The 27875-nt window shown below is 34.6% G+C and overlaps 1 protein-coding gene across 7 annotated transcripts in view; it reads left to right on the top strand.

The window, feature by feature from the left end:
* The window catches only part of Slc36a4 (solute carrier family 36 (proton/amino acid symporter), member 4), a 50502-nt gene that overhangs the window by 14289 nt on the left and 8338 nt on the right, over positions 1 to 27875 (top strand). For 6 of the 7 annotated variants that reach the window (XM_005379715.2, XM_005379719.2, XM_005379718.2 and 3 more), the window contains exons 3-10: positions 453 to 543; positions 1042 to 1130; positions 2615 to 2710; positions 4958 to 5042; positions 10883 to 11110; positions 13160 to 13258; positions 15540 to 15709; positions 26324 to 26493. In XM_005379715.2, the coding sequence (XP_005379772.1) occupies positions 453 to 543; positions 1042 to 1130; positions 2615 to 2710; positions 4958 to 5042; positions 10883 to 11110; positions 13160 to 13258; positions 15540 to 15709; positions 26324 to 26493 (1028 nt within the window). Of the gene's footprint in view, positions 1 to 452; positions 544 to 1041; positions 1131 to 2614; positions 2711 to 4957; positions 5043 to 10882; positions 11111 to 13159; positions 13259 to 15539; positions 15710 to 26323; positions 26494 to 27875 lie in introns of those variants that run through there. The other variant, XM_013512057.1, reaches the window with a different exon arrangement.

Consider the following 27875-nt stretch of genomic DNA (forward strand, 5'->3'; position numbering starts at 1 on the left):
CTTATTCTAGCAGTAATTAATAATTAAGCAAAGTAATAGATCCGAGAAATAAAAATTATACATGGAAGAAAAACCTTAGCAAATTTTTTCCCCGAGTTTAAATTTTGTTTTCATTTGCCTAATTTTAATTTACTTTGTCCTGGTCAAGAGGCCTCTTCCAGTTGCTTTCTAGAAACTATTCTTAGGTTAATTCCTTAGGGAACTTACAAGATCCTCTCTCTTTCTTTCTTCTTATTAAATTACTGCTGTGTGAAGAAGTACTTCCACTTAAATATCTTAATCTCCACAATACTTGTACCCCTTTTAAGTAGCAAAGATACAACTTAAACAAAGCTTAATGAGAGAATGGAAATGTTATTTAGTTTGTTGCCTACAGTGATTTTCAGTTCCCTTCTAATTGTAAAATCGTAGTCTAAATAAAATGTTTAAATCTTACAAATTTTACATTTCAGATTTGTACAAACTCTTATGCATCTTCTTAAGGGCAATATTGGAACCGGCTTGTTAGGACTTCCATTGGCAATCAGAAATGCAGGCATAGTGGTAAGATTTATCTTTGTAAACTCCACTTAAGACATGATTGTCAGCAAGAATTACTATAGGCCAACATCTACCCTCTTCAGCTATAACCTGGTCAGGTGACATTTAGACCATCAATTACCTGTTGTAGTGATAAAATCATGTGAAACCTTATAAAATATCTCCTATTCTGGTAGACCAGTATTCTAGTATAGCAAAGCATGAGAATGACTATTTTCATTTCTACTTAATTACATGTCTTAATTACATGTTTGTAATATTTAACCTAGGTTTAAGTAACCAAGTTGATAAGATAGAATCATACCTGGTTGTCTTAAACACTGCCTGAAATAGTTGCTATATCAAGTTTATTAATTTTTCTTTATGCTCATGACCATTTAATCATTTCGTTCAACAAATTATTTTTACTGTAAATAAATAGTATATAGACTCATTGATTATGTAGCTGCTAATTTTTTAAAAAAACTTTAATACTTAATATATAAATTTTATTCTTCACAGCTTGGGCCAATCAGCCTTGTGTTTATAGGAATTATTTCTGTTCACTGTATGCACATATTGGTACGTTGCAGTCACTTTCTATGTCAGAGGTAAATGTGGATTTGTTAAGTATTTTAAAGTTATATATTTACTTAGACTGTCATAGTATTAAATTTATACTGTGCTTTGGAACATGAAGTTGTATTTTCTTTAATCTGTTAGACAAATCTAAGATAATGAATATGTAAACGGGTACCATTTTACATGATTTAAATGTGATTAGAATCTGTTTTTCCTTGTCCTTATGTATCCTTAGAGAATCGGTTTCAGGATTACTGTTGATACCAAAATCTGCTCAAGTCCTTTATGACATGGTGTTTGAACATACCTTCTGCAATCCTCCCATATACTTTGAATCATCAGTAGTTACTTGTAATATCTAATACAATGTAAATGCTGCACAAATAGTTGCTATACTTTATTGTTTAGGAAGTAATGACAAGAAAAAATCTGTGTATACTTAGCACAGATCCATTTTTTCATGTATTTTCCATACGTGCTTGGTTAAATCCACGAGTGAGGAACCTGTGGCTGTAGATGGTGACTGTGTACTAAAGGTATCCTGTCTGTGACATAGAATAGCTTTTGGTTTTGTTTTTTCTTCTGGTTTTTTTTTTTTTTTTTTGAAACAAGGTGTCACTGTATAGTTCAGGCTGGCCTTGAGCTCACTATATAGTCCAAATTGGCCTTGAACTTGTGATCCTCCTGCCTCAGCCTCCCAAGTCCTGGGAATAGAGGTGTGCACTACCATGCCTAGCTAATGGGTTCTTTTATTTAGTATGGATGGGAAAAATCAGGGAAGATGTAGAGGTAATTGCTCAAGATCTTCTATTAGTAGCAATTTAGTTTTGGGGATAGGGGTAATAGTGTTTTTACTGATCGTGGGTTTGTAGATATTCAATACATAATGTATTTTTCTTTACTGTTTTAGCATAAAATGATTTTACTAGATAATAAACCAACATTTTAATGGAGAAATTTAGTAAATATTTCCTATTTTATTAGACTAGTTTTGATTCTTGATATTAGATGTTCTTAAAACTAGGTAAGTTACTTAGATATTTAAATAATAATGCTCACTAAGAAAGTGGAAGAGAGGAATTAAATGGAAGAACAATACCTGTCTCATAGAGCTTTATTGAAAATTAAATGAGATAGTTTATTTGAAAGTATATTACAGAGCCCTATACAAATGCAATGTTAAATAATTCTAAAAAGAATAATTTAGATGTGAACTATATAGTTGATGATTTTAGGTATTTGATCAGAAAAGTACAAATGCTTTAAATTCTATAGATAATAAGTTTAAGTAGTAAATCAAAATTAATAGCCTGGTGAAAAGGACAGGTAAAGTTTTAAAATTTCATGAGGCATGTTTAGGAGTATACAGATCTTCAAATTTTGAAAATGAATCTGTTAACATATAGGCTGCATTTATTGATTCACATTTATTTGATTTTCTTTTCAAGGAATGGTTTCGTGGACCAACTTAACATTTTTCTTTTTACTGTGTGTATATGTCATTAAATTACAGGTTTAAGAAGTCAACTTTAGGTTATAGTGACACTGTGAGCTTTGCTATGGAAGTCAGTCCTTGGAGTTGTCTCCAGAAGCAAGCGGCATGGGGACGGTTAAGTACTTTCTGTTTCTAATATCAGTTGTGAAGTTATATTAATTTATATTATTTTAAATATTTTAATCTGATAAAACACCTAAGTAATGGCATGGTAAAGTTGAGAAGATCAAATAGATAACCTTTAGAGTTAGAATTAGGTTCAAGCCTCAGCCCTTCAAATTTTCTCTTTCACAATGGGCATCAAATTAATCATCAATTTGGTTTGCATTTCTCACTATTTAATGAATTAGTAATACTTCAGAGAAATGTTAAAGTAAATTAAATAAAATTACATTTATAAAGCATCTGGTCATCCAATGACATGGTCATGTTCAATAACTTTTTAAGTGAAGAAATGAAAATGTTGCAGTTTCATTAAATAAAGTTGTGCTTTATAGTTGTGCTACGTGCTATTAGATATCTGAGGTATCTGTTTTTTAGCACAGGCTTACGTTATTGCCTTGTTATGTAGATGTAACTTTCTCATCAGTGGATATGTTGAAGCTAAGCAAGATGAGCACAGAAATAGAAAATAAGGAAGTATAAGCCATCGACAGAGTGCTAACTAAGGTACAAATGATGTGTGCAGTGGGAATTAGAAGAAGAAGGAACAGTGTTAGTGAAATAGTTTATAGTTAAAGATGGCCTTCTGGGAATATTTATTTATGAAGATATCAAAGCTCCTGATAAACAGAGTAGAAGGAAGGAAGTAGAACCTAACAAACACCTTAGGGACCTACCCCCAGAACGTATTGCACAAATTCTTATTTTTCTTTTGCCCCAGATTACAAGCAGCTTTTCCTGCTTTTTCTGTGAAGAATGGCTTTCAGATAGAAGTGGTGGAATGATTGGTAGTGGGACATTGAAAGATGGATGAAAAGATAAGGGAGTACTTAAATGCCAACATATAACTCATTAGATAAAAGAAAGTTGAATTCCTTTTAGGGTAGCAAGATAACTTACAAACAAGATCCCTGAATAATCATGGACAATAGTAATGATAGCAAGAATGAAAATAGGCAGAGGCCTTCCCATTTCAGAAGGAGGGTCTGTAGATTTTGAAGACCATGTCACTGACACTGTGTTAGTTACTTTTCTCATCTCTGAGACAAAATATCCAGTGCTCACAAGAGTTAACAGAGAGAGGTTTACTCAGCTCACAGGTTTATAAAGGCTTCAGTCCATAATTGGCTGGCTCCAAAGGAGAGTGGCACATGGCAGAGGGGCAACAGTTTATGGTGGCAGAAAACAACAAAAGCAACGAGAGAGAGAGAGAGACAGAGAGAGAGACAGAGAGAGAGACAGAGAGAGAGACAGAGAGAGAGACAGAGAGAGAGACAGAGAGAGAGACAGAGAGAGACAGAGACAGAGAGAGACAGAGAGAATGACAATAAGCCAGGTGTAACACTCACACCCTTAATCCCAGCATTGCACTATGAATCAATCACCCACTCTAGATTCAGCCACCTCTGAAAACACCCCATCTAAAACTGCATGAGGCTTTGGGGGAACATCCACACACAAACCATAACACTGATGTTCAAACAAGAGTCCACAGTGAATTAGTAAGTGCACATGAGTCACTCGTTGTTTCCAAACCTGAACAAAGCAGCGTGGGATGTGTATTAGTAACATGTAGGCAGCTATGTAACTTGAAATCTGCTACATTAAAGTGTCACTTTGATGTGTCTGGTGGTATTCTTTATGTGTCACCATTTTATGAAGCTGAAATTTTCTTGAGCATCTCACTAAAAAATAAGAGAGAAAAGCTACTGGACAGATCCCTTGTGGCATGATTTAGGGCCATTGCCCCATTCCTCTTTCATTCTGTATTCTTATTAGTAGGGAACATGCTCCTCATATTTGAAAATAACATGAAGTTGGAATAAGGTGGAAAATACACTGAGATTGTATGAAAAATGTCTTGAGAAGTAGTAGAGATGGGCTTAATCTAAATGAAATATTCTTCATAAAGTCTTCATAAAGTGTTAGTGAAATAGTTTAAGCTTAAACTTTAATTTTAGAAAAAGGTAATGGTGTAAAAATCTTACTCTTTTAATTAATGGAGCATGATTGTGCTCTTAGCAATTCTAGTTACATACTGATCATAGGTGCATGATCTTTACAGGAAGTAAAATTTCTAATTTTTTTATTTAAAGAAGTAAAAAATAATTATAAAATGTTTTAAAACATTTAAAAGGGAAAATATATTGATGTTTCACCAGCTTTTGTTGGTACTTACTTGTGGATATTTTCCTTTAGGACTGTGGTTGACTTTTTTCTGGTGATAACACAGTTGGGATTCTGCAGTGTCTATATTGTCTTCCTAGCTGAAAATGTGAAGCAAGTGAGTATTTTTATCCAGTTAGCACAATCATTTTCTTATAGTGCCTGTGTATACTATTATATTTGTCTGTGAATGCTGTGGTTGAATATGAAATACATTCCTCTTATACATGATCCCCCTGTACAGGTTTGCTTTCCTGACTTCTCTTTGCAGATTTGATTTTTGCTATTATTGTTTTGCCATAATATCCATAATGCCTGTTTTTGCAGCTCTGAACATGATATCTTACTGATTTTTTGTTACTTCAAACTTAGATCTCAGAAGTATATTCATAGGTAATTTGAGTGCATGTTCTTTACATTGATGTTTTATATATGTTATATGTTTGTATGTCTGCATACATGTAATTTATATGTGGGTTTAACCAGTAGCTTAAAAATGAGGTTATAAAGTGAGCATTCATTACTAAAATTCAACAAATTATTCCGTTGTTAAAAAGATACTCAGTTCAAAAATGGATAGTGTTTTTGTAATTTTTCCATATATGCACGTTTGCTTTTGAGGAAGTGGTTTGGAGCCTTGGTTTAGAAATCAGCAGTCTATTTGGACATATACACAGGCACTGAAATAAAAACTTCTATCAAAACAGTGCCAGGGCACATTTTTTTTATGATGGGTACTAGTGATCTTTTGTTACTCCCTGCCTTTCTTTTGTCATTATTTTAGTCAGTAACGTTTATTAATTATCCAAATGTATGTAGTACAATAAACTTTATACACAGTAATATGTAAAATTGACTTATATATGTTTTAATGCAAAATAATGATGCATACATGTTTTCTAAAGAATTATTTATATCTATATTTCACTTTCTTTTCTAAGTATAAAATATGTTTTATTTTTTATTAAGACCAAGAATTGGCAAACACTTTCTGTAAAGGGTCATAAAATAAGTATTTCCTGCTTCGCAGGCCATATGGTATCTGTTGCAACTCTTCAACTCAGCCGTAAACAATTATATGTAAACAAGTCAATATGGTTGTACTCCAATAAAATTTTATTTGTAAAAATACAGGTTGGGCTATATTTGGCCTGCAGGCTGCAGTTTGATAACTCATGATTTCAGCTGTCCCTGTATATCACTACTTTTAAGTCACAGACTTAGATGTTCCATGTTGAAAGAACTCATCACACTCATAGAAATAAGGGGATTCTCTTACAGGGCATCAGTTAGTAATTAGAGCTTGGATTGCAAGATCAGTGTTCTGTCTGGTGTGCCATATCTCAGCATCTATAAAAGTTTATTGTGTATGTCTGGCAAAGTTTCAAACTTAGCTTTACTGTTAATTGTTCTGAGCTTGATCAGCATATTCAAGCTAGTTTACGAGTTAATTTTCATCAGTAGGTAGCAAGTCTCATGAGGGAACCATTGTATCTGTTGTGTTCACCACTGTAAAATAGCCTCTAAGAGTGCCTGGGTTGCAGGGACCTAATATGGTTAGTGGGTTGAAAGATAAGTAAACTCTGTAGACTGGGAGGATTTTTTTATTTTTCATCTCAGTATTTCTTAGACCTACTGTTGTACCTGGTTTATTGAAAAAGTATTCAATAAAGCTTTATTAACTGAATGTAACCCTTCCGCTTGATTTTCCCCACTGGCAGTATCTTCCCCACTTTCATTGCTGTGATTCTTATTCACACACCCTTCTCACCAGGTTTTTTTTTTTTTTTTTTCTCCTGGTACCGGGAATCGAACTCACGACCTTGCGTTTGCCAGGCAGGCACTGTGCCACTGAGCTAAATCCCCAGCCCTCACCAATTTTTTTGTCAACCCTTTTCTTACAGCCTGTACGTGATTGGTTTATCTTGGTTTCTCACTTTCATTGTATATCTTTCCAAATCTTAGAAAGTAATAGTGTCAAGAAATTAGCGTTGTGATTGTTGATAGTTTTAGCTAGGATGCTCTCAGATGTCATCTTCATCTGACAGTTCCAATAAATTATCTAATTTTTTTTTAGCCTCATTTTATTTTTATTTTTGCAAATATCTGGCTTCTAAACTATTTCTTCTGTCCTGTCTTTCTCCAGATACTTGCAAATTACTAAGTTCTCATGAGACAAATTTTCTGAAATAAACATCCATCATTCACTTTTATTCTTTTAGTTAGGGGTGTTCCTTCAACATGTTGTAGAATAATAAGTGAAGGACTTTAGCAGAAGCACATAGAGATGAGAGATGTGGTGTTGATAGAAAAGTACAATAGTTAGCAATTACAGTACTGTTTACACTCTTACCAAAGTAGTGTCAGTGCTTTCATTAGCTTTACCTCTTAGAGATGGTGTTCTTCGGAGTTTACAAGTATTTAACTCTATAAATTGCATATTCCTAGCATTCCTAACCCATCATGAGGCTGTTTATGGTCAAGAACTGATAAGACATATCATCCAACCAGTCATGGATGTAGAATATGGTGAAAAAACACCTCCCTAGGACTGTGTATCGTGGTGGTACTCATCTTTTCTAATATCTTCTAAAACGTCTACCCAACAAGCTCCATAAGAATCTAGAAGTACTGATAATGGTTTATAATTCTAAAACTTAGTGTTTACCATTACATTGTAAATGTTTATAATTCTAAAACTTAGTGTTTACCATTTACATTGTAAAGTAAATAATATGCTCTTCATGAAGCAGTTTCACAAACTATGATAATGTGCCCTAAGTTATGTGGAAATAGGCTGAAACCTACGTTGCTTTCACAATTGCCACCCAGTATGTTAATCATTTGTTACTGAGCAGGATACTGTCTAGTTGTGTGTGTGTGTGATGTAAAGAGTAGAAAAGTGGAGAAAATAAATGTCTAAAGGCTTCTATGAAACAGTATCAGTTTCTTTCAAAGTTGAATGGAAAAGTTTAATTCATTTGCAGATATCCCGAGAAGCTGAGGTAGAAAAAGTGACTCTCTGGAAGATAGAGTAGTCTTGCTATGGATAGAATATGAAAGTCCCTTGGAGACATAAAGAGCAACATGGACAAAGTCATTTAGTCAGGCTTTAAAAATAGTGGAAAGCAATGATGAAACACATCACCTGGGTAGAGCATGTAAATGGTTATTGAGGCAGAATCAGGTCAGTGAATTTCACTTTCTCTGCAGAGATTCTTTTACATTTTATAGCACTACATAATAATAGTGCATGCATTGGTTAATTAAACTCCAATAAATTTTATAGTTAAAAACTATGGGATTTTTACTGCCTTAATATACATGAAATCAACTGTGCAGTGTTTCATTAACCCAGAGAATTAAAGGTTTAGTTGCCTTGCACGTGGGAACCCAGTCTGCAGCTACAGCATGACAGTCTTCATTCTCCCTAGGTCATCATGAACAGCAGGGAGAGGGAGCCCTCGTGCTTCTCTGGAGTCTGGGTGTGAGGGTTCTAGAAGCTGTCTTCTGCTCTTAACTGAAGCGACTCTAGAAAGTTTCACATAAAGTAGTGTATGTGAGTTTGGATCTTAGGGAAGAAATATGACTGTAACAGGGAAGAAATTCTGATAAGAGTCGGAACATATAAATTCAAATCCCTGCTCTCAGTTTTTAACTTAATGGATAAGATGTCTTCATCCTTGTTCAAGGCTCAGTTTCCTTATTTGTAAAATAAGAATAGTAACAAAATCTTCCCTTATTCCTCACAAACTTATGAGGCTCAGGTGATAAAATGATTGTGAAAGCCTTTGTAAGATGTAAAACAGTATTCAAATATAGGGATTATGACTTCGAATCTGCCCTTGGGAATTTTAATCATTAAATTACTGAGTCGAAAAGTCATTAAGTAGTGGATTTTAGTAAATGTGAGCTCTAAATGGGAACAACTGAATTTAGTAATTTTATTTTATAATACTTATTCCAGTGTTTCACACTTTGGTAAATATGTGAGACTGTAGGAAGTCCTATTAGATAGCCCATTTCTGCCTCTAGAGGGCACCAAAGGACTCAAATGTTTACCTGAATCTTGGTCTAGGTATGTGTCTACATTTTTTCTTTTACTGTATTTTTTAGTCTTGAGAATTTTTATAGCCATCTTTCTGGCAGAGAATGCTAAAATATTATTAGATGTTTGTGATAGAATTAATTATAAATTCCCAATGACCTAATAATTCAAATAGCACTTTAAAATTTGTTTATATAACTGCTTTTCTTTTGCCAGGAATTCTTGCTAGAGCTTAAGTTTGACTGTTACCTAATCTAATAATTTGGTTATGGAGAAAATTGAGGCAACAATGAAATATCTTTTTAAAAGACACATGATATAAATTACCAATTTTGCCTCAACTTCACATTATAGAAATTACTGTTTTGATGGCCAGTTACAAGATAATGGTGAGCTATGCATTTCTTAAATGGTGCATGGTATAACTTGAGAGATTTTTAGTCCATTTTGAGTTGATAAATAGCCTCTATATCTTAAACATTTAGTAAATTCCCTACCATTTAAGATGATTTATATTTTTCTAGTGAAAATAACGTTGCTTATCATAGTTTATAAGTACAGAATTAAAGTAAAAGAAATATTTGGATTACTAACAAAATCAACATCAAGATTTTGTTTTAAACTTCCATCTTGTCATCCTCTTAATATTTACTACATTCAAAGAAAGGTCCAAGTGGAGGGCAGATGGCTGTTGGGCAGAACAACCCTCTCTGGGTTGCAATATTTTGGTGAGGGTAACATGTAGCTCTTACAAGTCTCAGGCCTGAAATTTGAATCTTAGAACCACTGTCCACTGGTTCTGTATTATGTATCTATTTATTCCCCCTCTAGTTTCCTCAGGTTTAAATTGAAATTAAAACTGTACCCTGCTTCTGAGAGTCACTTGGAGGAGCAAATTGGATTAATTATGTAAAACATGTAGTTCAGTATCTGGTCCATAGAAGGTGCTAAAAACGCTGGTTGTTACTAGCATGCGTCTGTTAGAATACTGTGTGTTTGGAGACTTGGTAATACAGTGTGTCTGAGGAGGGTACAGTGTTTGAGGGGACATATACGTTTTCACTGGTATTTAAATTATGGGAGGACTTGCCTGAACTATAAATTCTTATGGTTCTTTCTAAAGTTTTTGGTAATTTTACTTCCATTTTAGTAAGTTGGATTGCGTGATTAGTTGAATCAGACAGTTTTTAATATATGGAGCCTGTAAATAATTATATTTTGAAATTTGAAAAATTGGGTTATAGACGTAGGTGAATAAATTTTAAGGTAAAATTCATTTATCTTATAGAAGTTTTCTGCCATCATGAAATTATCTACTAACATATGGTTAGGCCTCAACTTAATGGGTTCTTAGTAATTATTAATAATGAAGATAATTTATGAATAGTTCTTTTATATAAATTTTTATTTAGGCTATGATTTTTAAATATTACCATTTCTACTATACACTTCTGAGAGATATGTAGTGGGTATTTCCTACTCTGAAGAAAGTAAGCTGGAGCAGAATGGAGCAGAATAACTAACACCATTCTAAGTAAGTGTCTGTCCAGCTTTGCTGATGTCAGAAAAAGATCTCAGAGTTATTTTAGGGATTAGGAGCATGACAGTCACAAGGCTTCACAATAAATTGGTAAACGTGTCCTCATAATTTTCTGTTGAATTTTATTTTCACAGTACAGTAAAATAAATTATCTTGCAAAGAACATTATTTATCTTAGTTATCCTTATATTTGAAAAACGTTTTTAGGAAACCAGAATATCTTGAAAAAATGTCAATACATTGTTATCAAATATGTCATAGGAATTTATCATAGAATAGATTGTGTAATTTTATTGATATTATCTCTTGTCTGATTGTAAACTGATGGATTTTCCCCTTCCTTCCTTATTCCCCTGGTAATTCTATGTAGGTTCATGAAGGATTCCTGGAGAGTAAAGTGTTTATTTCGAATAATACCAATTCATCAACTCCATGTGAGAGGAGAAGTGTTGACCTAAGGATATATATGCTTTATTTTCTTCCATTTATAATTCTTTTGGTCTTCATTCGTGAGCTAAAGAATCTGTTTGTACTTTCATTCCTTGCCAATGTTTCCATGGCTGTCAGTCTTGTGATAATTTATCAATATGTTGTTAGGGTAAGTATGTTTTAAACTAATGTTCCTCTATAAAAGTTTGTTTACTTTGGAGGTGAAAATAATATATAAAAACTCGTACTATATGTATGGCACATGGAAGATAAACAGTAAACTTTGGCTTTTTGGGGAGATGTTTAGAAAAGAATGTGACATGGAGATGACAAGCACAGGCTTTACAGTCAGGGCTGGTTTTGAGTCTTGTAGAGCATGTCTCTGGCTTTAGTGGCACTGCTTCATAAAGAGTAGTACCTGTCATAGTTGTGAGATTTGTGCTCTTGGTAGAGTTTCTCACAGGATATAGCTCATTATGCATATTGTTTGTTTAAAATTTCTGTCAGCCACAGGGGTGGATATGTATATCATTCTGTAATTTTGTTTTACTTTTAAACTTTTATTTGCTGCTGTTGCTTTAATCTACTGTTACTATACAAGTCTATATCCTTTATTTGAAATATATGCAATAACTCAAACTAATTTCATTGTCCATATTCTGGAGATTTTTGTTTTTGTTTTTTGAGACAGGGGATTCACTGTGTAGTTGAGGCTGGCCTTGAGCTCACTATGTAGCCCAGGTTGACCTTAAACTCATGATGATCCTCCTGCCTCTGCCTCCTGAGTGCTGGGATTATAGGCATGCATCACCACATCTGGCCATATTCTGGAAATTCTTAACCCAATTACTTCTGAAAAACCTCTTGGGATTCGGGGAATCTATGTAACCTTTTTATTTGTAAGATTTAGATTTCTGTATGTGTTGTACATTTTCTTTTGCTGAGTAGCTGTATTTCACCTTTCAGAGGAGCCAGTTACCTAAAAAAAAGATTGAGAATCCCCGTTCCCCCCGCGCCAATCCATTTTACACATTGCTTCCACAGTAATTATTGTAAAGGCTTGCTTGACATTTCATCGTGGACTCTCACTGTGGCTCTGGGTTTTGGATTGCTCCTCTCTGAATTCCAAACATATATTCTTTCTCATAGCACAAAAGAATGTAAGGGGACAAACAAGATGATAACATGAGGCTCTCTGGAGTTGAGCAGCCCTTAGTGGAACATGTAAGCCTTAGTGGAGTAGAAAAGATGATTCCCTAAGTAGAGGGAACAGCATGAACTGTTGCATGGAGAAATCAAGTAGTTTCTTGCTTGCCTTGAATATCAGTTTAGTAGTATCACAGGGTCCAAATTCTTGAATACCCTTTTCACTTTGACTCTCACCCATGTTTTTAGTCACATATCACCTTTACATCAAAAGTTGTGCGTGTGCTTCAGATGGGCCAGTCATCTCTGCTCCTCAAATTACCCATGTGCTTTCATACTTAATTGCTTTGTTCGTTATCTTTCCTTGGCCTTGAATTCTACTTCAGTCACCTGAGGCAGGAAAAACACCCTGGTGAGAAAGTAGGGACCAGACGTGGGGTATTTGGAAAAAGTGGTTATTGTGGGGTCAGAAATCTTGAAAAAGATACGCTGCAGATGAAAGAGGTGAGGGCCAAGTATGATCAAAGCCAAAGTCAGGTCATAAATAGTAAGAGCAGTGACAACTCTCAGGTCACAGTCAACACTGAGACCAGAAAAGGCTGGTACTATAGAGCAGCAGAGCTGTAAAATAGAAAGCCAAAGTGGCGAAGCATAGGTGTCTTATTAAAGGAAAAATGACTAGAGGGTGGGAGAATGAATTTTTGTTGAGCACAAACAACTGTGGTTGATAACTGATTACACAGCTCTCAGCTTAGACCAGAGTGGCTCATATATTTCCTGTTGTAGGGGGAGCCACACCCAATTGGTGCAGTCTGGTGCTTGCAGGTGGAAACAGGTGATCAGGAGCATTGCATTTGATGGAATGTGTGAGAAGGAGGACACAGCTGCTTTGGCAATTAAATCCTAACAGCTTAGCTGTATTTAACATAAGATGCCTAAAGTGTTTATTGAAAAAATATTCACTTCTATAACATACTTGCTGTGAAGCTCAAAAGAGTGTGATTTTACTGTTTTATTTTAAGTCCCTTAAAATAAACAAAGACATATAATCTTATTTTTTTCTGTTTTGCAGAACATGCCAGATCCCCACAACCTTCCAATAGTGGCTGGTTGGAAAAAATACCCGCTCTTTTTTGGTACTGCGGTATTTGCTTTTGAAGGCATAGGAGTGGTAAGAATTAGACTTTATTATTATTTGCTAAAGTCTTAAATCAAGAAAGATTTATACAGTTTTATCTCCAACACACATGTTCAAGCACATGTCAGACATCGTATGTTATGAACTAGACTGTTTGAACGGAATTGAAATAGTTACAAAATTATTATTATATAAAAAATACAAAAAATTTCCCTTTATATTTGTGCATATCATGTTTGAGTAGTGCCGAGAGATATAAACATCTTAAAGATCTTAAAATCATAAATATTTCTATTCAGGATGCTTCCAGTTTATTTATGGCCTAGAATTTGTAGACCTGGGGAAATAGAGTATTTCTCTCTGTTCTGTTTGATAGCTTATGTTTCAGGGCCTGATGGTTTGGTATGGAAGCAGAATAATTTAAACATCTATTTTCATGATCCCCAGATAAAATAGGTCTGAAAGACAGTTTTATACCATTTTACTTGGGTTTTTGTTCTCTGAATTATCCTTTAGAGAATTCTTGCAAGTTCTTACAGCTCTTCTTATTACTACTGTGGACGTAACTGCAGATTTTAATTTGTCTTTAACTATTGAGTTCCAGGTTCTAGTTAATTATTACAAATTTCTAGTGAAGTGTTGTTTCTCTGACATCTCGAAATCAACAATTCCAAAGTCTGACTTACAGTTTCTCATCTAAACCGAACTTCAGTTTTATTTCCCTTGCCTGTTAGTCTTGCTTTCAGCCCCTTGGAATGTTGGAGTGGTTCTCTGTACTCTGTCCCTGCTTGCCCCTTGCAAGCAGGAACTCAGGCCGAGTCTTCCTTCATATTCTCACGTCTACTCGATGCCAGCCATGCTGTGCAGCACAGGTCAAGCTCCACAAAGGTTAATTCCTTCCTTTTCTCCTTTTCTAGCTGCACTGACAGCAGTCCTGACCACAGCCCTACATTTTAGGTGTGGGTTGTCTCCCCAGCAGCCACAACTGACCCCTGCTTTATTTTCTGTTACTAATGTATGGTCAAAGCCTCCAAGTATTAGCCTTAAAAACTTGTGTTTTTCAATTAATCTTTTTATTTTTTTAAAAGTTCTTTTTTATACACAATAGAAATAATCATTTAATCTTAATTGTAATTGACAGATATAGGTGACTAGACAAACAGTTATAGATGTGTGTATACATGCGTTAGTGTACATGTGTATATTTCCTAGCTCTGTCTCCTGAGAGGCCCGAGAAGCAGTGATACTGTGGCAGCACCAAGCGCAGCTAGCACTCAGACTAATATCATTCTCCAGCAATACAGCCAAAGTTCTCTTGAGAAAAATGGCTGACTTTCTGAGTAACAAAATGCATGACAGAGTAGTGAGTTATAACTTAAAGTATAAAACAAATCTAAGTCCATGCTAATGTAAATAAATCATTAAACCAATAAATACTTAGGGAAGACTCCCAAATACTTTCCTGTGACTCTTCCCTTCAGGAAATGTAGTTAATTATTCCTTAGTCCTTGGTCTAGATTTAGGGATGTGCTTTCAGCAAAGAGTATGATGGAGGGGAAGAAAAGTAACTTTATGGTAGAAAAACCTGGCAAAATAATGTAACGAAACTATCAAAATGAAAGTCATCAATCATAAATCATTATGATAACGTGTGATGAGAAGGGTGCTTCCCTTCTCCAAAACCAGTAACCCAGTCTAGTCACAAGCATAGCATTAGACAAACATAAATAGAGGAATATTATGCAAAATACTGAACAACACTGCTGAAAGTGTCGAGATAATGAACAACAATGAAAGAATTGAGAAACGGTCACAGACTAGAGGAGACTAAGCAAGGTGACAGAATGCCATGTGGCCTTCTGGATAGGACCCTAGAAAGAAAAAGAAATGGAAAAGCAAGTGAAACCCAGATGAACTTTGGAGTTCAGTTAATGCATCAGTGCTGGTTTGTAGTTGTGACAAATGTACCATGGCAGTGTCAAATGTTAACAGAAAGGGAAATTAGGTCAGGGGTACATAGACACTCTTTGTGTTATCTTTGTAACCTTTCTGTAAATCTAAATTTATTGCAAAATAAAAGTGTACTTAAAAGAAGAACAGGTTTGCCAATCAGCCACGAGCTGAATTTTAAATCTTTTTAAGAATTTAAAAATGTATAGTATAAAAAACATAGCACATAGAAAAACACTTTAACAATGATCATGTGTTAAGGAAAAAATAGTTTGCGTATGTAGTGTATAAAGGCCAATTGTATAAATGAGATACTATGTTATTTTGAAATACTGCTATCATGTTCCATTTAAAAATTCCTTAGGTCCTTCCACTGGAAAACCAAATGAAAGAAGCGAAGCGCTTTCCTCAAGCACTGAACATTGGTATGGGGATCGTCACGGCTTTGTATGTGACACTGGCTACCTTAGGGTACATGTGCTTTCGTGACAAAATCAAAGGCAGCATAACTTTAAATCTCCCCCAGGATGTGTGGTAAGTGTGCATGAGTTTATTACTCTTAGTTTTAGTTTATAGGTATCATTTATCACAAGATTTGATGATAGAGGTATGGTTTTAGATTTATAACTTAAATTTTTAAAGTTTTTACTGTAATTTCTTTATGTAATCTAGAACTTCATAATTCTCAGAGAACATCTATGAATTTATGGATAAAATATTGTATGTATAAGATATTGTTCCAATTTCAGGTTAAGTTTAAGAACAAAATATGGATTCTTTTGATATAGATCTACTTTAATACAAGTTTCAACATTCATCCTTGTTTTCAAAAAACCAAATTCTCTGGGTTCTTGATAAAATAATATATCCCATCATTTTGGACCTCGCTATTTTACTAGTCAGTTTTATAGTGTACATACCTGAAGTCCTTTCAGAATCCAGTTGAACTCATTACAGATTTATTTTTGTCTTTTTGAGAGAGGGTCTCACTCTGCAGTTCAGGCAGGCCTTGAACTTAGCTTATAGCGTAGGCTGGTCTCGAACTCCCAGTGATCCTCCTGTCTCAGCCTTCTGAGTGCTGGTATTACAGGCGTGTGCCACCACACCTGGTGAGACTCGTTATAAATCATCAAGTGGTACATCTTAGTGTTTTCAATATTAGAACCATACTCTGCTTTGTGAAGTGATATGTATTATTCTTTCTTCTAGAAGTTGGTCTTTGGAAAAATTTTATAAGATACTGGCAGTGATTATCGTACAGAATTGCTCCCCTATAAAATGGAAGAAAATGCCTTAGTTTTGATAAATGCAAAAAATAAATGCTAACTTTCTGTTTTAATTAAGCCATACTAATCCTTTAGCTACTTAGAAATCTGTGAAATCGTAAATGTCTCACCACCTTAGTAAAAACCAGGAACAGCAAAAATTGTATCTTCTGACTGGCTTTCTGATGATAGTTTATCTACCCCTTTAGTAATCATTTGCATCTTGGACATTTATTAGAGTAAAAAATGTCATTTGGACAAATGTATGTAGGAAGCTATTTATGACAGAGGAAGTGTAACTAGGATAGTTTGCAAGTTGTACAAGGGGCACACATGCAGTGTATTGTTTATCTGTTTTTTTTTAATCATAATTTTGCTTTAGCTGAGATTTTATAGATATATTTCAAGGTGGAAGTATTTCAGTTGTTATAAATGTGTTTCAAAATGGAGTCTTGACTACAAACAAGATATATAGTTGTTTAGTATTTAATTAACCCATATTATAGTTGATTATAGAATTTTATTTTCTTCAAATGTGCTTTTATCCTATTCATAGAGTGAAACAGGAAACTTAAGTAGGACTGAAAGCTTAAACAGTTTAATATAAGATAGGCAAGGTTAAAAAATATGCTAGTGCAATTCATTTTTCAAGTACTCTAACATGTCTAGAGAATACATGTGTTTTCACTTATAATAACATTTAGACCAAATCTCAAGCATAGCTGAAAAACCAATAGGTATTTTTATTAGCTTGATTGACACAGGTATCTGTGCATATTTATGAGGTCCCATGTGCTGTTTTGACTCACGTGTGCATTAGGTAGTATCACCTTAGGGTAATTACACTTTAAACTTTTTTCATTTCTTGATTGAAATTTCTTAAATATTGAAATATATAATACATTTTTAAAAAGTGAAAATTATTCTCTCCACTTTCTTTATTGGTACATGTTTGCAGCACACAGTGTCCGTGTCCCTGGTGTGGAGCCGGTGCAAGCACACAGCACATCCTAACTCCCTTTTCATTCCCTTATCCTGCCCCGCTGCACTTTCCATCGCTTTCCCATCTGAGAAGGGTCCCTCTCTGTTCTTCTTACCCATCTTTTCCTTTTCACTTTAGAGTGTTTATAATGTGGGTGAGAAAATGTGATGTTTAAGCTTATGTGCCTGATTTATTTCACTTAACATTATGGACTCAACATACGTCTGTTTATCTACAGATGACTCATTTATCCTTCTTTATGGCAGAGCAGTACTCCATTGTGTGTAAATACCACTTTTCTTTACCCATCGATTGATGAACATACAGGCTGTTTCCAGGATTTAGCTGTTATGAATTGCGCTACTGTGGACCACCAGAATTTACTCTCTTGATCAAAAATAATATTGTATCTGCTAGCTTCTCACCTCTCCTACTCTGTTATCCCTAGTTGTGGTGAGCATTATTCTATACCAAACTTCTTTAAAGGCTACTTTCTCAGATTTTACTTATGGGTTAGATAATGCAGTATTTATCTTTCTGTGACTGACTTTGTTTAACATAATATGCTCCAGGTACATGTGTGCTGTTGCAAATGACAGGATTTCTGGCTTTTTATGGCTGAATAGTTTTCTGTTATATATATTTACCACATTTTCCTTATTCATTTGCTGATTAATGGACACTTGGGTTGATTTTGTATCCTAGCTGTGTGATGAGTGCTACAGTGAACATGGGAATGCAGGTGTATTTTTGACAGGTTGATTTGATTTCCTTTGGCTATAGTATACCCAGCAATGGGATTGCTGAGTAGTAGGGTAGTCCTGTTTTTAGTTTTTAAGGAACCTGTGTACTGTTACTCCATAACACCTGTATTAATTTACATTCTTACCAACAATATATAAGGATTCTTCATTCCCCACATCCTTGGCAGCATTTGTTATTTTTTCATTATTCTGAAGACAGCCATTCTGATAGGGGTGAGGCAGTATCTCATTGTGGTTTTCTACTCATTGGACACTTTTCATATGTCTGTTAATCATTTTTATGTTTTCTTTTGAGAAAACTAATAGGTATTTTTAAGATCAGATATGAAACATAAAAACAGTCTCAGAATTCTGAATTCTGTCTTATTTACAAAAGCATTCAAGGAAAATACTATAGAAGCAGGGTCTGAAGTGGGAGTGTAGATGCATTCAAATTAAGATGTTCCTGTCTTCAGGTAGGTGAGAACATGATGAAGGAACAGTGGGCACAAATAAGCGGGAATGCTTTAGTAATCATGGCTCAGTCACGAGGATGACACTGCCCCACAGAGGATTTACTTGTCTCTTCTCTTCCCAGAGTCCCTTCTTCTCCTCTCCTCTTACTCCTAGTTGCTGTGACTCTCCATTTGATCAGTACGGGAGCATAAGAACATAGTTTCTATTCAGGGAAGTCTGGCAAATCACCTGCTTGTTTTTCATTTGAGGAAAGCCTAGAACAGTAACAAACAGCACAAATCTGGGGTCAAACAGGAAAGAAGTCAAGAGAAGTGTTTCCTTTTGGAGAACTTCTGTTGGCTAATTCCTTTTCATTGTGTAGATAAGCCTTCTGTGGCCTCTAATCTATTTCTTTTGCTCTCTGCAGTTGTGGGACTGTTAAATAATAGTCATGACTGAAGAAGAGAGTGGGAGAGTTGTCTGTCTTTTTTATGGTTATAGTCTGCTCTAAAGTGAGAAGTCTGGACTTGAATAACCTTGGGATTATTTCTGATAGTCTTTCCTCATTATACTTCCTTTCCTTCTCTGCTGGCTTTTAAAAGGTGTTAGGAGGTACAGAGTATGTCACAGGAGCATCCTAGGGTGTGAGTGGCTCCCAGCTGTGGGATGCCAAATTGTGGGCTCAGAGCTGTAAGACTGACTTGGATGGAGACCCTAAGATAGAGCAAAGATAGGTTAAAGGGACTTCTAGTTGTTATTAACTGTCGTCCTCAGTCTGTGAGATGTGGCATCTTTAGAAACTAGCTTTGAATAATAGTGCTTAATCGCTTTTGAAGTAGAGTGTATTTTAAAGGAGATAATGAAAGAAATTTGTAATTCTGAGCTAGAACATTCAGTACTTCCTGACAAGGGCTCTAGGTTTCTGATACATCCCCAAAATCTACCCTAGTGTTGTTGCAGAAGCACTTAGTAAATATTTGTTAAACATTACGCAGGGTTCAAAAGCATTTGTCATATTACCTGACGGTATAATCATGATGTGACGACAAGTCTTAATCAACTCTTTATCGTTGTTCTTCCCTGAAGTAGCTGTGTCAGTTAGTTTTCCATTACTAGGGCAGATACTCGAGTTAATCAACTTATAAAGGTCTATTTTGACTCTCAGTTTTGGAGGTTCAGTCCATGCTCAGTTGGCCCACGGCTTTGGGCTTGTCATGAGGCAATGCATCAGGGCAGGAGCACCTGACAGAGCAAAGTCAGCCACCTCATGTCATGGGCAGAGAGTGAAAAAGGGAAGGACTCCCTGTTTCCCTGTACATGAGGAAGGACTTCCCTGTACTCCCTGTTTCCTCATGGACCTGCCCCGGGGACTCGGAGACCTCCCTCTAGCCCCTACCTTTTGATGATTCCAGCATCTCCCAGAGGTCTAAAGCTGGTGACCAAACCTTTATAAGTTGGGCCTTTGGGGGATACTTATCCAAGCCGGAGCAGCAGCCCAGAAGCAGAGGAAAGAAGAAACATCCCCTGGGAGTCTTGCAGCAGTACCATAGCATCGTACCTCCATATAGCCTCACTTTGTCCTCTTGTTTTCAAAATACTGTTCATATTCTTGTTTATATCTCTTTCTTTTTAGATAAAAGTCTTCATCAAATAAAAAACCTTTGAACAATGTTTATACTTAAGAAAGATCCACCATATTTAAGCTATAGCTTTGAGTATCACTAACATAGTGCTACACTCCAGGAGGAAATATCTACTCAGAGTGAAAAATACAGGGTCAGCGCAGTTGCAAGGAGATTACTAAAAGGAAATTGGTAACCTGTTTAATACAGGATTTCAGTCTGTGCAAATGATGGTCCTTTTATAAGGATTTATTTGAAGAATTTTTATATGATTTTGTATAGATTTTTTTTCCCAGATTCTGACATGTTACTAGGTATTTCTTCACTTTCTAGGATCTCTTTACCAACAAGGAAGTAATAAACAGGAAAAGTTTATGTAAGGTTAATCTGAAAAAAAAAAAAAAAAAAAAAAAAAAAAAAGAATGTGCAGTTAGGCAGGTTAGCAGGAGAGCTTGGGAGTGAATCCATATCATAAAATCTTCTAGGAGGTTCTGTTTAAATTGTGACTCTCTGCATCTCCTCTAATTATAGTTTATGGAATTCAAAACAGAAGATGAAGATCTTTTTAGCTCATGTCATGGTTGCAAGGAAAAGTTGAAGATATGGAGACTTTTGAGGGTAGCATTAAGTATAATGATACTTTAATAAGTTCTTTAGGGGACTTGGAAAAGCAAATAGTAATTTGTGTTGAGTCTCCTCAGTTGAATGGTATAAACATCATAGGAACAAATATTTTTCTTTTGTCGTTAGTTTCATTTGTTCACTTTTATTTTGTGGCTTTTTTTTTAAGCAGTCAGAAGCACAATTTGGTTTCAGTTAGTGGTTGTACAACTTTCTGAACTGCAACTCGTGGTGAGAAAGGAAAATAGGTTGTATAGAAAAACCCAGTGTGATGTATGTGTCAGTTTCTGTGTGTCCATACCTCCCTCATGCAAAGAAATAACTGAAATAAGTGAAAGGGTGGATAAAAAAAACATTCTGGTATTTCCTGTTCCAGCCTGTATCACTAGAAGAAACCCACAATCCACAAATTGATTATTGTAACCCACTGATGGGTCATGACATAAAGCTTAAAAAATTACAACTTAGAAAATATTCACAGGCTAATCATAAATCAGCACAAATAACCCTTCTCCTAGGAAACATTGCGAAGCAGTAGTGGAGCTTCTGTGGGTGATCTCATGTGTTGTACCAAAACGTCATTTTTTAAACCCCCAAAGAGGACAAAAACCAAAGTCTGAGCACATATTTGTAGTCTTTAGGAGCTAGAATACTGCATATTCTGGGAAATAAAGCGGATGAGTAGTGGCAGGTAATCGAGCTATGTGTTAATTTATCCTTCTGGTAGTCTGTGGTCTGAACTCTGAGGGGACTGCTACCTAAGGTGAAATGATTTAGGTGAAAATGGCTGCACCAAGAGGCACAAAAGGAAATAAGGAAATGTAAGGACACTGGAAAAAGAAATCCATAGACACTCGCACCTTCTTAATGATTTGCTGATGTTAAAGTTGCCTGTCACTGGGTGCTAACACAGATGCTTCTGGCTCTTCTCATCAGAACTGCTCTTATTAATTACATTAAATTTAAAATGAATGCCATCCACCCACCATTCCTTAATTAGTCCAACAGATATTTATTGTATGCCTTTTATGTCCCAAATACTATTTCATGTTGTAGAACTACAGAGGGAATAGATAAAAATCTCTTCATAATGCTTATGATCTAGTAAATTGTGCTGGAAAAGTTTACTGGCTCAAGCTCTTCATTCTAGTGATGAATGCTAGCTAATCATGGTTATCTTTTTTTTTTTTTTTTAAGCTTAGAATGAGGTAAGGCTCTTGTAAGGATTGGAGTTAGTCCTCAGTTAATATGATTTCTTTCTGGTTGATGGAGCTAAGTCATAAAGATTCTCATCTGAGTATTGTGAAGGGTCCAAAAGGGAAAGTGAATTACCAGAGTATTTCCAAGGGTAGATTTTGTATTCACCCTTGAGAAAAAGAATCAACCATCAACTTACTTCCTGAATTGGCTTTTTAAAAATTTTAAGATAGCCACACTTGAAAATATAGGTCATTGATTTGTTAGGCACTGCAGGGGAAAGAATAAAAGCATTGAAAATTTTGAAAATCTCTGACAAATTTAATCTATATATTGACTAAAAAATGTATGTTAAAAATCTCTCTGTCTTTACAAAGATACTATTTTTGTTTCCAGTATAATACATTTTTATTTCCAAGCACAAATCATTGGATCCTTTGAAGTATTGTTTGTCATATTAGGTGGATGTATTTATCCATACTTATTTTAGTATTAACATTAAATAACATTTAGTAAGTATCAGTCAACTAAGTACATTGAAGGGACATACAGAAAAGACTAAAACCTACCTCTAACTCTTAAGGAGATTTGGCACTGAGCTTTGAAAGATATGTGCTGTGCACTAAATATTTTCTAAAAGTTGTTTAATATGCTTATATATCTTTGAAATAAATTCCTGTGGCTTTGGGACAAGCTTTTATTTTTTAGAGAGAGTTTCTTTTCGGGTGTTTTCATTTATAAAACTTAATATGTAAAGGAACCTTAACATGGTTACTTGCTTAAAATGAAAATGAAAACGAAGGTTGGTAATATCTATGGAAAAGTTGAAAACAGTCATTAAGTACTATTGAAAATATAGATGCCCGATATACAAATAAATGAGTTTTTGAAACAGAAGAGCTAGAAGTGAAGCAAATGATTCTAAACTTTAGCACTGTTGCAGGACACTCTGACTTCTTTATTATTCCTCAGCAGTTGACGAGTCATAGGTATGTCAACTTCGAAAAGATTCAAACCATTTTCTTTCTCAGTTTTACTCTGTGCAACACCAAATAATAGTAATTGCATATAATTAATATTATTTAATAGTATCAGTAATAGCCAGGTTCTTATCCTATATGATTTCAGTTCTAGGTAAATGAAGGAATGATAGTACTTGTGTGCAAATGATGTATTTTAAGAACTACATTAGCCATAATTTCAAAATGTATGTGAAAAAAGAATATTTAAATGGCAATAATGAGAATGTTTATATCTTTCTCTGTAACTGCATACCAGAGTATATAAAGCAGCTGTATTTTGATTGTTTTGTGTATTTTCAGTAGCTTGACCATTTAACTTTCAAGCTGAGAAGTACATTCTTAGCTAATTTTAAGATTAAGGTTCATTACTAGCTTGAAAGACTTTCTTCCTTCTTGATTGTGATATTTGTAGTATTTTCAGATCTGTTGCTACTCAGCCTTATTTCCTCTTACCTTTATGATGAATATGTTATAAAAGGAAACTTACTGAATTTCTTCTTGCTTAGCCAAAGTTTAGAGAACTGTTTATAATCCTAAGGTCTGAAAATATCAGAAATAAGTTAACAGCTTAATTAGGTATTTTACTAGAAGTGGAATACTTTATATCATTTTGAAATAACTACATTTGTTCTTCAGAGAGGAAAGACTCCCTGTGTATAGAACTCTAAGGTGGGAAAATAGGAGTCTTTTTAAATGGGAAGATGTAGCTATCGGTGATGATTCTGCTGAGAGAGGATATAGGTGTTGATCATCGCTCCCAGTGCTACAGCACACTTAATCCATAGTCCTTTCTAGTTTCTTTCTTAAAAGTACAAAGTGGCTGATAATTCTTTTGATTGCTAGCAAATAGTAAAAATATTTTAAAAATATAACACAATTATCTGTAACTCAGAGCAGTAGGTTCTGTAATGTTTTTGTGAGTCCTATGATTCTACATTTTCTTCTTGTGTCATTTAATATTTGAAAAATCTTTGGCTATCAAAGGAAATTTACCAAAGTATTTATTAAGATACCCATTTTCAGTTTTGACAGGAGGCTGTCCACAATATTGCAATCTAAAGATAATTACACTTCCCCTATATATATGTACAATTATTATGTATTAATTTAAAAAACAAATTTTCAAAAAAATCCAAAGATACATATGAAACTGAAGACTCTTGTGCTGCTTTGAAGCACTGAGCTTTAAAGAGATGAGTTTGGTTGGACAAAATAGTAACCTGGCAACTCTATTTCCCTTATTAATATAGTCTCCACGTAGTGGTATGCATAATTTAGAGAACTTTTGCCCTCCTCTTGGACTTACGATTCTGACATTTCTGCAACCAGTGACATATGTTGCTCACCATGATTTTCAAGCAAGGAAAGCTGTGTAATTCAATGTTTAATATGAATGTTTTTTTTTAATATATAGTTCCTCGAGGTTATGATTTAAGATTTCAGATATGCTTAAGGTTTAAAGAGAAAGCTGAGAAAACAGCTCTCATTCATATTAAATTAAAAAGCTTCTGCACAGCAAAAGAAACAGTCAACAGAATGAAAAGACAACCTACAAAATGGAAAAAAAGGTTGGCAGCTATTCCTCAGATAGAGGACTAATACCTAAAATATATAAAGAACTCAAAAAAGTAATTCCCTTCAAATAAAAAACCTAGTCAAAAGATCAGCAGGTGAAATGAATAGGCACTTCCCAAAAGAAGTACAGATGGCTACGAAATACATTAAGAAATGCTCAACATGGCTGGTCATTAGAGAAATGCAAATTAAAACAACACTAAGATTCCATCTTACTCCAGAAAGAATGGCCATCATCAAGAAATCAAATAATCAGAAGTGCTGGCAAGGCTGTGTGTGTGCTGGGGGGGGGGAACCCTTCTACACTGTTGGTGGGACTAAACTGATACAACTGCTGGAGATTTCATAAAAACTAAAACTAGAAATTCCATTTGATTCAGCTATTCCCCTTCTAGGTATCTTCCCAAGGGAGCTACAGACGTTGTATTATGGTAATACATGTGTAGCCGTGCTTGCAGCAGCAAAGCTCATAATGCCTGAATCTTTGAAGCAGCGTATATGTTGACCAACACACGAGGGGTAAAGAAAATGAGTATTGACATAGAGTGGAGTACTACTCTGTCATTAAGATAGCCATTTGTAGGAAATGACTTTACAAATAATGAGTAGGAAAAAAGGTGCATCTTGAGACCATAATATTAAGTGAAATTCACAAATTATATAGAACAAAATAAAAGATAGATCATAGGAAGTAGGGAGATAGATCTTTCTGAAATGGGAGTGGACCAAGTGATGAGGGAAGAGGGGAGGGAAGAGAAAAGGGATGAGAAAGGAATTAAGATGTGTTGTGTACATATACCAACTCCACACAAAGAATGGGATCATTCTGTACGACAAATATGGACTAATTTTTTTTTAATTTTAAATTTTTAAAATTTTAAACAGAATAAAAAATAATTAAAAAAAATTAGAAACGATTCAGAATTTCAAAAAACAAGATGATAGAAATTCAATCGTTGTTATATTGCATATTGTTGTCTTCAAAGTAGTTGTTCAGATTACCCGACATAAGCATAACATTGGTCAGAAAAACTAAACATTAACTTCCCTTCAGTAAACCCATAGAAGTTAGTAGAACAATTTTCTTAGCTGTATTTTTGACCACAGCATGCAGTACTCACAGTTTCTGCCCGACACCCTGGTGAGAGCGAGCCAGGGCTGTAGAAATAGTCCTCAAAGAGGGAGTACCGTGTACCGCCTTTTCCAGACACATAATTTGAACTGCAAAGATTTGGTGAAAATGAGATTAAAAGCCATAATTTTCAAGTCTAGGGTCAATTTCTTGTGTAGTTTCACCTCTTCACCTCCAAAAAGGAGCAAAAACCTTTGACCCTTTTCATCCTGTGTTAGATTTGTCTTCTTAGAACTTGAAATCTTTGGTTGGGGCTGGTATAACATCAGAACACTGGTGTATTCCACAATGAAATATTGCCAGCAGTATGTCCTAAACTTCTGCATGCCATCTAGGGTTTTCAGAGTAAACTGTTTGTATATTATGTAGGAATTCAGTTAGTTGGGATCAGCTGGCATTCTTTTAGAGAAGCATTTTTAGTTAGTATATTCTGGTCTAAGATTATCTCCTGGGTTTCTTGTTTATCTTATGAAAACTAAACAGAAAAATCCAGTTTCATGTTAAGAAAGACTAAATGCAATTTTTTTCAACAGGTTATATCAATCAGTGAAAATTCTGTATTCCTTTGGCATTTTTGTGACATATTCAATTCAGTTCTATGTTCCAGCAGAGATCATTATCCCTGGAGTCACATCCAAATTTCGTGCAAAATGGAAGCAAATGTGTGAATTTGGGATAAGGTCCCTCTTGGTTAGTCTTACTTGTAAGTATCATTACATATGTGTATCATAATAATTCTTTCACTGTTGAATTTCTTAAAATGAAAGCTACTGAAATTGAATCTTTCAGTATTTCTAAGATAATTGTATTCACTTAGCTGTGATACTTTGGGGGTTAAAGTTGTTTTCCCACTGCTGTAAATTTTCTGCTGTGAGTGAAGAAACACAAATCTAATCCTAGCACATTAAAATGGCAAATTATTCTGAAAATGACAGTAGTAATAAAAATCAGATACGTAAGGGACCCTTTGCATTGTTGATACACATTTTATTTCTAGTTTTCCTCAGTTTTTACTATTTCTTCTAACTTTTATGTATATTTAAGTTTTATTCTCTATGACTACATACCTGAGAGGCTTTTATTTTATTTGAGTTGGACTTTAAGAACTTCAGTGGCTTATTTTCATGTAAAAGAGTGTAAATAAGCTCTCATTTAGATTTCACGTGATAAAATACTTTCTTGGCATGAGTGATGGAGACTTATGGAAAGAGAGTGTGACTTGTGTACGGTAGGTGAAATGTGAGTTTTGTAGTCACACAGACCTGGGAATTCAAACTCATACCTACCACTCATTTGCTAATCTCTTCAGACAATTTATATACCGTCATTAAGCCTCCTTTTCCTCAACTGTAAAATGAGGTTAATGCTTTCTTATTGCAGTTTTGTAGGATATAAAAAATAATATTAGCAGAATAATGGGAAATTACAATTTTACTATAACTGTAAATTTAAGTATGACTATACCCTTGAACTAATCTTGGATTATCTAGTGTAATACTGGGATCAGATTATTGGTGCTCTTGGAAAAACGTAGTTCTAGAAATTTTGTATGGGATATTAAATAATCATTTGAACCATTCAGGATTAGAGAGTGTAGAAGTAGAATTTCTGGTTAGCTCAATAATTGAGTAGCTTGGGGTGGAGCTTGTCTCTGTATTTAAAGAATCGCATGTTTTATGTTCGGTTTTCAAAAAGAAAAATAAAGGTAGAAAAAGTAGACAAATCTTATTTTTCAATGAATAAAGGAAATCATATTAAAGAATGAAGTCAATGAGCCCAAACTCTGATAGCTAATAAAATCTTTAGTAGGAAAAAGTTATGTTAAAATATTTGGAAATATTTTTTCTACATTGCCCTTATTGGCATTTTTCTAACTGGACTAAATTAAAAGTAATTTCAATGAAAGTTTTTTTGTCAGTATATATAAGATAATTCTGTTCTGAAAGTATATCCCCTTTTAAAGTCAGTTATTGAATCTCAGTTAAAGGAGCTTGAGGTCCATGTTAACAGGAGGCCAGAATTTTTATGTGTTTACCCATTTCTGCACATAGGCAGAATAAGCTTGATTAGTATTTAATAGATCTA

Source organism: Chinchilla lanigera, unplaced genomic scaffold (genome assembly GCF_000276665.1).
Source record: "Chinchilla lanigera isolate Chin_1 unplaced genomic scaffold, ChiLan1.0 scaffold00013, whole genome shotgun sequence".
In the NCBI taxonomy this organism is placed as follows: Eukaryota; Metazoa; Chordata; class Mammalia; order Rodentia; family Chinchillidae; genus Chinchilla; species Chinchilla lanigera.